The sequence below is a fragment of the Cottoperca gobio genome, chromosome 16 (assembly GCF_900634415.1).
Source record: "Cottoperca gobio chromosome 16, fCotGob3.1, whole genome shotgun sequence".
Classification (NCBI taxonomy): domain Eukaryota; kingdom Metazoa; phylum Chordata; class Actinopteri; order Perciformes; family Bovichtidae; genus Cottoperca; species Cottoperca gobio.
Genome location: NC_041370.1, coordinates 16,799,242 through 16,807,780, shown reverse-complemented (window position 1 = coordinate 16,807,780; position 8,539 = coordinate 16,799,242). Strand labels below are relative to the sequence as shown.

General features: G+C 39.5%; 1 protein-coding gene across 5 annotated transcripts; it reads left to right on the top strand.

Annotated features, from left to right (window-relative positions):
- Positions 1 to 2,210: 2,210 nt before the first annotated feature.
- Positions 2,211 to 8,327, top strand: LOC115021872 (C-C chemokine receptor type 5-like). 5 transcript variants are annotated; one of them, XM_029452605.1, is made up of 3 exons: positions 2,211 to 2,254; positions 6,528 to 6,611; positions 7,001 to 8,327. In XM_029452605.1, exons 1-3 carry the CDS (start codon positions 2,241 to 2,243, stop codon positions 8,082 to 8,084), a joined length of 1,182 nt encoding a protein of 393 aa, XP_029308465.1. In that variant the 5' UTR covers positions 2,211 to 2,240; the 3' UTR covers positions 8,085 to 8,327. The 5 variants fall into 5 exon arrangements, with proteins under 5 accessions (XP_029308465.1, XP_029308466.1, XP_029308464.1 ...); XM_029452606.1 differs by lacking the exon at positions 2,211 to 2,254 and adding an exon at positions 3,703 to 4,095; XM_029452604.1 differs by lacking the exon at positions 2,211 to 2,254 and adding an exon at positions 4,570 to 5,514.
- The last annotated feature ends 212 nt before the right edge of the window (positions 8,328 to 8,539 follow it).

The following is an 8,539-nucleotide window of genomic DNA, read 5'->3' as shown; positions in this document are numbered from 1 at the left end:
GGTTCCGTTTAGGGCTTTGTATACAAGAAGGAGGACCTTAAAATCAATTCTAAAAGTTACTGCAAGCCAGTGTAGAGCAGCCAACACTGGACTGATGTGGTCTCTCCTCTTGGTTCCAGTCAGCAGCCTCGCTGCAGCGTTTTGGATGAGCTGAAGTCTCTCCGTTGTTTTTTTTGGGAGGCCGGTAAAGAGTGAGTTACAGTAATCGAGTCGGCTTGAGATAAAAGCATGGATTAGTTTTTCAGCATCCTTTTGATTTATAAATTGTCTGATTTTAGCTATATTTCTAAGGTGGAAGAATGATGTTTTTGTCACCTTGTTTATGTGGGATTTAAAGCTTAGATCTGAGTCTATGATAACACCAAGACTTGTAAATTCAGGTTTAATCCAAGGAGTAAGTTTCCCCATGTTATTCAGCATCATCTCTCGTTTTGTTACAGGACCTACTAGTAGGATTTCAGTTTTGTTCTCATTTAATTAAAAAAAATTATTGCTCATCCATTTATTTATTGCTGACAGACAGGTGGTGATGGAGTTAATAGCTGTAGTATCATTTGGTTCAGCAGAGATATACAGTTGTGTGTCATCCGCGTAGCTATGGAAGCACACATTGTGTTCTCTAATGATGTCCCCCAGTGGTAGCATGTATAGGGAGAACAGTAATGGACCGAGGCAGCTCCCTTGTGGAACTCCAAAGTGGGCATCATGCTTCTCTGACACATGATCTCCAAACCTGACAAAATACTTTCTCCCTTTGATATATGTTCTGAACAAGTTTAATACACAGTCAGAAAGACCAACCAGTTTTTCCAGACGATTAATTAGGATGTCATGGTTGATCGTGTGAAATGCTGCGCTCAGGTCTAGCAGGATAAGAATTGAGACCTTGTTTGTATCAGAGTTTAGTCTGAGGTCACTAATTATTTTAGTAAGAGCAGTTTCGGTACTGTGGTATGCTCTGAAGCCTGATTGGAATTCCTCCAGGATGTTGTTTTCTTTAAGAAAGGAGTTTATTTGGACCGAGACTATTTTTTCTGGTATTTTGCTGATGAATGGAAGGTTAGATATTGGCCTATAGTTGGTCAGCGTATTACTGTCTAGGTTAGGTTTCTTTAGCAAGGGTTTTACAATGGCTGTTTTGAAGACGTCTGGGAAGATGCCCGTTAGAAGAGACGTGTTTATAATATGTAGGACGTGACTTGAAATGCTGTCGAATATCCGCTTAAAACCTCTTAGAAGGTGGGCAAATTTTTCCGAAAATACCTACAAACAACATACCCAAAGTAAATTGAAAGCTGCTCTTCAACCATTTGCACCAGCTGCATGATTTTGGTCTCATTCAAAAGATAACTCTTATTGTTCTTGCAAAATAGTGAAGAATCACTCCAAGTGCTTCTGGCACTGAGTAATAGTGGTTTGAATATACTGAATTTGAAGAAAATACACTCCGTCTGAAGTTTGTTGTTGAAAAAGATGTCTGAAGATGGGTATAGCTGGTAGTCCCGAGCTGAAATACACAATAGAAACCTAGAACCAAGTGTTATCAAGTTCACCACCAAATTTCAGATAAAAAGGGATAAAAACTTAATTTATTAGACAGGTTTGTCTAAGAGTAACACCAGGCGTACACCAACTGTGCAATATGTACATGTACTGTACATATTATAATATTTATTAATAATTTGTTTGTAATGTATAAATAACTATTATATACCCATATTACCTATTAGTAGTAATCACACAGAGTAAGTGAAGTATCAAAGACATTTTTTCTAATATTTGTATGTTTTTTTGTATTTTTTTTGTACAATAAATAATAAATATTATTTTGGAAATAAATTTTATTTTGAAAAAACAAACCAAGGGAAGTGACGCATCTAACGAAAGAGGCGCACGTTTCCTTTACGATGCGCACACTCATTGGCTCATGAAGGTTGTGAAAGACCCATCGAAGCTCCGATTGGCTCAAATGAAGTGTCAATCTAATGCTGAGAGCCCGCGCTAAAACCAGGATGTGTCTGTACCGTGATGAGAGCACGAGATATTAAGTTATGACTGTTTATGATCATACAATGTAAAAATCGATCAGCTGATTTCACAGATTGCAACACCTGTTCATGGACTTTTATCGATGTGACGATGTTCACAGTGGATATCTTTTTCCCGGAAACGAACGTGTGGACCTCTGGCAATCCCTTAGGAGCGTCTTTTTCAAAAATATTGCTGAAAAGAGCATATTTATGAGGCTTTATAGGTAAGTTGGCTCAAAGTTATGATTTTGATTTTGAGTGTACCGTATTTTCCGCACTATAGAGCGCACTGGATTATAAGGCGCACTGTCAATGAATGGTCTATTTTCGATCTGTTTTCATATATAAAGCGCACCGGACTATAAGGCGCATTAAGCGAAACAAAACAGTCAGATAAGTCAGTCAGTCAAACTTTATTAAACGTGTTCACAATAACTCAACATTGTTCAAACGTTAATGAGCGTATTCACAATAACTCCCAACCTTGTTCAGTTGTAACACGTAAAAAAAAACAGTCTGATACCGCCAAATCAAGCGTCATCTTCTTGCTTCCTCCACTTCCGTACCATTGATTCATTAATGTTGAATTCTCTCTATTCCCATGTTCTACTGCGTGACTGATAGCCTTGAGTTTGAAGTCCGCGTCGTAAGCGTGTCTCTTGACAGGTGCCATTTTGGGGTCCTTATACACACACACTGTAATATTATGGTGAAGCACAGTATGTATTACTCCGCGACGCTCCTGACTACGGTAGCCGTAATGCTGCAAGCGGTGCGTGTTATGCAAGTACAGCGCGTATCCCTATGCGTAGCTAGACAGTTAGCTAACATGCAAAAGTCCTCCAATAAAGATGCAAGGTTTGCTTTCTTGACTTTACTGTTCTTATTTTACTTCGTAAAAAGACAAATAGTTTCCAAGGCTCAAGCATCACAGACACAAACACAGTTTTTTAGCGTCTCTGCTCCACGTGTTGATCTCGCAGCTCCGTAAACAAAGATCCTCGCAAAGCAGAAGCGCTCACTCTGACACGCCCCCAGCAAACCAACAAACCAAGGAGCGCTCACTCTGAGTCAAAAAACATGTCCCAACTCTATAAACATAGAAATAGGCAGCACAGTGCGGCTTTGTAGTTTACAAAGGTCGTACTAAAACATTTTGACAGAGCGCCGTGTACCACACAAAATCGCTTCGAGATCAGTAAACACAACCAGAATTAATCCATATATAAAGCGCTCCGGATTATAAGGCGCACTGTCGCTTTTTGAGAAAATTAAAGGCTTTTAAGTGCGCCTTATAGTGCGGAAAATACGGTACTTGCTAGTTTGAGGAGCTGATTGTACCGCTGTTGTGATTTTCATCTCCATATTAAAATAGACGAGATTCTAAGCTTTCCAAAAAAAAAAAAAAAAATATATATATATATATATATATATATATATATATATATATATATATATATATATATATATATATATATATATATATATATATATATATATATATATATATATATATTTTTTTTTTTTTTTCTTATTTTTTTCAGAGTTGAAAAATGTCCATGTACAGGTGCAATAAAACACCTGCTGGGCCCGCCGGCGGGCCCGCACACTCTAAGAGGAGAATGCTATAGGTATCAGGTAACAGTAGTATGTACGGCAAGCATAAAAGCATTAACATGCAGAGCTCTGCAGGCCTCCAGTGCAGCAGTGTTTGCCTGCTGGTCTACCGGTAGTCCTATTAGCATTGTGTATTTTAAAGCTTGTTTGAAACTGGGGTCTTGAACGTTTCGAAAGCATTTTACAGGAAGTTACAAACCACACCTATATGTATGTATGTATGTATATGCATCTGAGGTCTGGCCCAACCTCAAGTTTGGTCACGAAGGTTTAAAAAAAAAAAAAAATGTTATGCACGCAAACAAACACGAAACAAAAGAGTGAAAAGAGTTTATCATCTATCGTGAGCTTAGATGCATAACTGATCATTTATTTGAACTGGCCGTCCACCTCAGCATCTCACCAGAATAAACACCACTATCAGCTCTCTTCTTAACAGCACTGGCAGGTAAAGTTTGTATTTTTACATACACATGTACATTTATGTGACATATCTGTACAAATGTTACTGGATAAAAAGGTGTTGAAATTAATTGATTAACACTGACTCTAATTTTAACTCTAGCTCTGAGTTATTATCATTTTGGGTCCAGCTACTACAAGAGGTTCAGTTATGGTTATGAAGTTTAATATACAGTGCAGTTCAAGTTTTTAAATTCAGAGTGCTATACACTTTATCCTAATGGCTTTTAAAGGTTCAGAGTGACTATATTGACTCTCCTTTAAAGGACAGTGTATAAAAGAGAAGGAAGACAACTTAATCTCACTTAAATTTCCTGTATTTGGATAGTTTTAAGTATTTGAATTTATATCACTTATAGTCTCAGGGAATTTCCCCACCCTATGCATGTCTTGCTATAGGTATATGGGAGAGAAAATGTATTCTCATAACGCTGCATAACACATTTATGTTCACTTATCTCTGTACTAGAACTGACACAACCGTGTATTGGAATCACAAAAAATACCAAGGTCATAACACCATTCATAAGCTGCACCATTACACATGTTTTATCTGTGCTGAAATGTCTGTTTGGTTTGGTTTTTGTTGGCGTCATTAAAAAAAGACTTTAAAGATCCCTTAGAATACATAGAATGCATAACAGCAAGTACAATTGAATGTCAAATGTTACAGGAAGCAAGTGCAGAGTAGGGCTAAACAAAACAAATCTAAATGAGATATGATTTGCAATATTTGAGGAAAAGATCATTTTTGCATCATTATTCACAATTTCATTGAAAAAGTTGGTGATTTTGATAAGATTTAAATTAATTGTTTAGCCCTAGTGCAAAGCAGCTACAACTGGACTAACGTAGTAATGTGTCTAGTTTATAGACGAGCTGCAGTTTTGAATGAGCTGAAGTTTCTCATTGGGGTTTTTCCGGGAGGCCAGTAAGAATTACGTGCTGTGGTATGTTCTTAAAGTATTGCTTTGTTATAAGCAAGTCGTGGCTTCTTTGTATGTATTACAGGCAACTTTGAGCATAGTTTTTCTGCAGTTTCTCTCAGCTGCTTTAACACTTATCGTTTAACATGGGCAGATTGTGTTACTGGCTTTTCCCTTGAGTGAAGCAACAGTATTTTTAAAGCAGATGACATGGTATTGTTGAATATCTTTCCATAGCTGTTTAACTGAAATGATTAATTACAATATTTGAGAACTTTGCTTTAGCCTATCCATTGAAGATGGCCATGTTGTCAATTTATCAGAGTATTGGAATAATCAGGTTAGATGAAAATGAAAAGAGCCTCTGTGTGTGCCCTCTTTGATTACTTACATCCTGGTATCGGGTGTAAAATGAGCAATATTTGTTACGCCTCAGACACAGGAAAGGAAGACTCGTACGCACGACTCCGGACACAATGGTAAAGTGTAAAAAAACAATACTTTACTTCAATAAAACAAAATCTTAACTCAAAGCGCTCACTAGGAGGATAAACAAAGTTCTCTGAAAAAACACACTGGTACTTGGCACACTGGAACTTACACATGCTATGACAAGGATAAGACGAGACGAACTGACACACGACAAGGGGAGACAGGTGGGAACGGGTGAAAACAATCAGGGGCGAGGCAGACACTGACGATGGAGGGACATCACACCAGGACAGGAAGTAAAGGGATCTGGGTTGAGAAACAAGAGGTAGGTACAAAATAAAACAGGAAGTGACCAGACAACATGAACAACTCAACAAATTCGATGAGACATGACAATATTCTTTCTGGCCCTTGGTCTAGCAGTGGTTTGGGGGCTATTTCTTGGGTTTTGGTTAGCCTTAATAATAACGGTGTGATTAGCTTCCCTGTGTTCAAAGTAATTAGTATTATCATACACTTTGTTCAGGGTCAGTGGGTCGAACCAGTTTTGCGAGCATTAGTTCTCTCTTATTTTCTTATTTGATTTCTTGCTGGATTTGCCTCTGCCAGGGACAACGTCAGACCAAGTCTGGTTTTGCTTGTTGGTTGTTCCTTTGATCAGCAAAAGCCCTAAATGCCATTTCTGCTGCCAAACAGCAACCACTCTCCCTCCTCTTCCTCCTCCTCTTGCAGCAACTTCACAGTGAAGAGTCCAGTTGTTCAAATTCAAAGTTCAAACTTGGCTGTTTGTGGTCGGTGGTTTCTAGTTCTCCAGTGCTGGATTGTCCGTGTGTCGCCCTGCTGCTCCTGTGCTCTCTGCCACTAAAAGTCAGGAAGATTGCCGGCTGTATGTTCCACTGAGTTATCAAGCCTATGGAAAGGACATTATCCTCCCAAAGGATGATCACAATTAATAAAAAAAAAAGAAGTAAAGTAGCAGCAATAACAAAGTAGAGAGCATTGTAACCACAACACTGAGAAAACAAACATTTAAAGTCATGTTTTTGTTTTTTTTCCCTAGGAAGTTAGCCATGGCTGCACCTCTCCGTGCTGCCATTGCTTTCACTGCAATCAGTGAAAATACATTTCTAGAAAACGTACTAAGGTAGGTTGAACCTATCTCCTACACACATACCACCATTTCCTGTTCTTTATAAAGTCTGTGATGTCGGTATGTCCCTTGTTTTCACTGTGTCACTTTACTACAAGCATTTTTATTAGCAGCTAGCATATCAGTTTCAATCTAGCATTTCATTTCAACATCTATTTAGTTGACATACATTCCTGAATTGGGCTGCAAGAACACAACTACATCATCATTTTTGCTTTTGTTGGAAAGTGCAGCTTACTTTAGTGAAAGTGTTTCATTTTCTATTGTACTCTCCACAGCTAAGGTGTGTTAAGTAGAATTAAAATAAACTGAGCTGAAATAGCGGGAACTCCTTAAGCATTGATTTTTTTCCTGCTGTTTTTTCCCTCTCTGTTTCTCATCAGCTCAACTACAGCATCCTTTACCGACAGCATCCCTGTTAGCCCCTCCGACGATTACTATGACGACTATACTGAAGGTAGCTTTGCGAGCTGCAAGTATGAGCATCATGGGGCCACTTTTCTCCCCGCCCTCTACTCCATTTTCTTCCTCTTGGGCCTTCTGGGCAACTCTCTGGTCATCTGGGTCATTACTTGTGGGGTGCGACTCCGCAGCATGACCGACGTGTGCCTCCTAAACTTGGCTGTTGCTGACCTTCTCTTGGTGTGCACCTTTCCCTTCCTAGCCCACCAAGCCCGGGACCAGTGGCTGTTTGGGGATCCTATGTGCAAAGTTGTCCTGGGTATTTATCATATTGCTTTTTACTGTGGGATCTTTTTCATCAGTCTAATGAGCATCGACCGCTACTTGGCTATAGTACACGCCGTTTATGCTATGAGAGCACGGACAAGGTCCTTTGGAATGATTGCGGCTGCTGTTACATGGGTGGCTGGTTTTTTTGCTTCTTTCCCCGACATGATCTTTCTCAAGGAGCAACCTGGTGTTAATATGACTAATTTCTGCTACCCTGAATATTCCCAAGCTGCTTCTAAAGACAACTCTCACTTCTGGAAGATCTTCAGCATTTTTAAAATGAACATCTTGGGTCTATTTGCCCCATTTGTTATCATGGGTTTCTGCTACTCACAGATTGTCTGGAGGCTGCTGAACATCCAGTCATCCAAGAAACAGGCCATCCGTTTAGTTCTCATAGTGGTAGCTGTTTTTTTCTGCTGCTGGGTCCCCTACAACATCGCATCCTTCTTCAAAGCACTGGAGCTATTGGACATCTATACAGAATGCAAAAGCAGCAAAGCCATCAGATTGGCTTTAGAAGTCACAGAGGCCATTGCTTACTCTCACAGCTGCCTCAACCCCATCATCTATGTGTTTGTTGGGGAGAAGTTCAGGAGGCACCTGCTGAGGTTGATAAACAGGACTCCCTGCAGGCTGTGTAAGATGGTCAAGGCCTGCATACCTCAGGACAGAATGTCCGGATCAGTCTACTCACAGACCACCAGCCTGGATGAGAGGAGCAATGCTGTGTAATGTGTGCTCCTGTTAGTTCTATCTGTATCGTCAATGGTCATCTCCACAATGAGGACATTTCTTGTGAAGTCAAAAAAAGGCTTATTGGCTATTTTAGGACTTTAGTTCACTTTTCACTCAAATCAAAATCAAATCAAATTTATTTGTATAGCCCAATATCACAAATTACACATTTGTGCTTTACAGACTGTACAGGTTACGACACCCTCTGTCCTTAGACCCTCGCATCGCACAAGGAAAAACTTCCTAAAAGAAACCCCATAATTAAAGGGGGGGAAATGGAAGAAACCTCAGGGAGAGCAACTGAGGAGGGATCCCTCTCCCAGGACAGACAGATGTGCAATAGATGTCGTGTGTACAGGATAAACAACATAGTACAAATACAACATTTGACAGAAATGTTGTGTTGAAAAAGAGAAAGTTTGGATGAATCCAGGAAAATGTCAAAAAGGCTT

What these genes read in the sequence shown, in the direction of transcription:
- LOC115021872 (XM_029452604.1), top strand. Translation starts at nt 5,381, where the DNA reads ATGAAAATGAAAAGAGCCTCTGTGTGTGCCCTCTTTGATTACTTACAT. An exon ending in GCACGACTCCGGACACAATG is followed by an intron (nt 5,515 to 6,527) that starts GTAAAGTGTAAA and finishes TTTTTTCCCTAG; the next exon opens with GAAGTTAGCCATGGCTGCAC. An exon ending in TTTCTAGAAAACGTACTAAG is followed by an intron (nt 6,612 to 7,000) that starts GTAGGTTGAACC and finishes GTTTCTCATCAG; the next exon opens with CTCAACTACAGCATCCTTTA.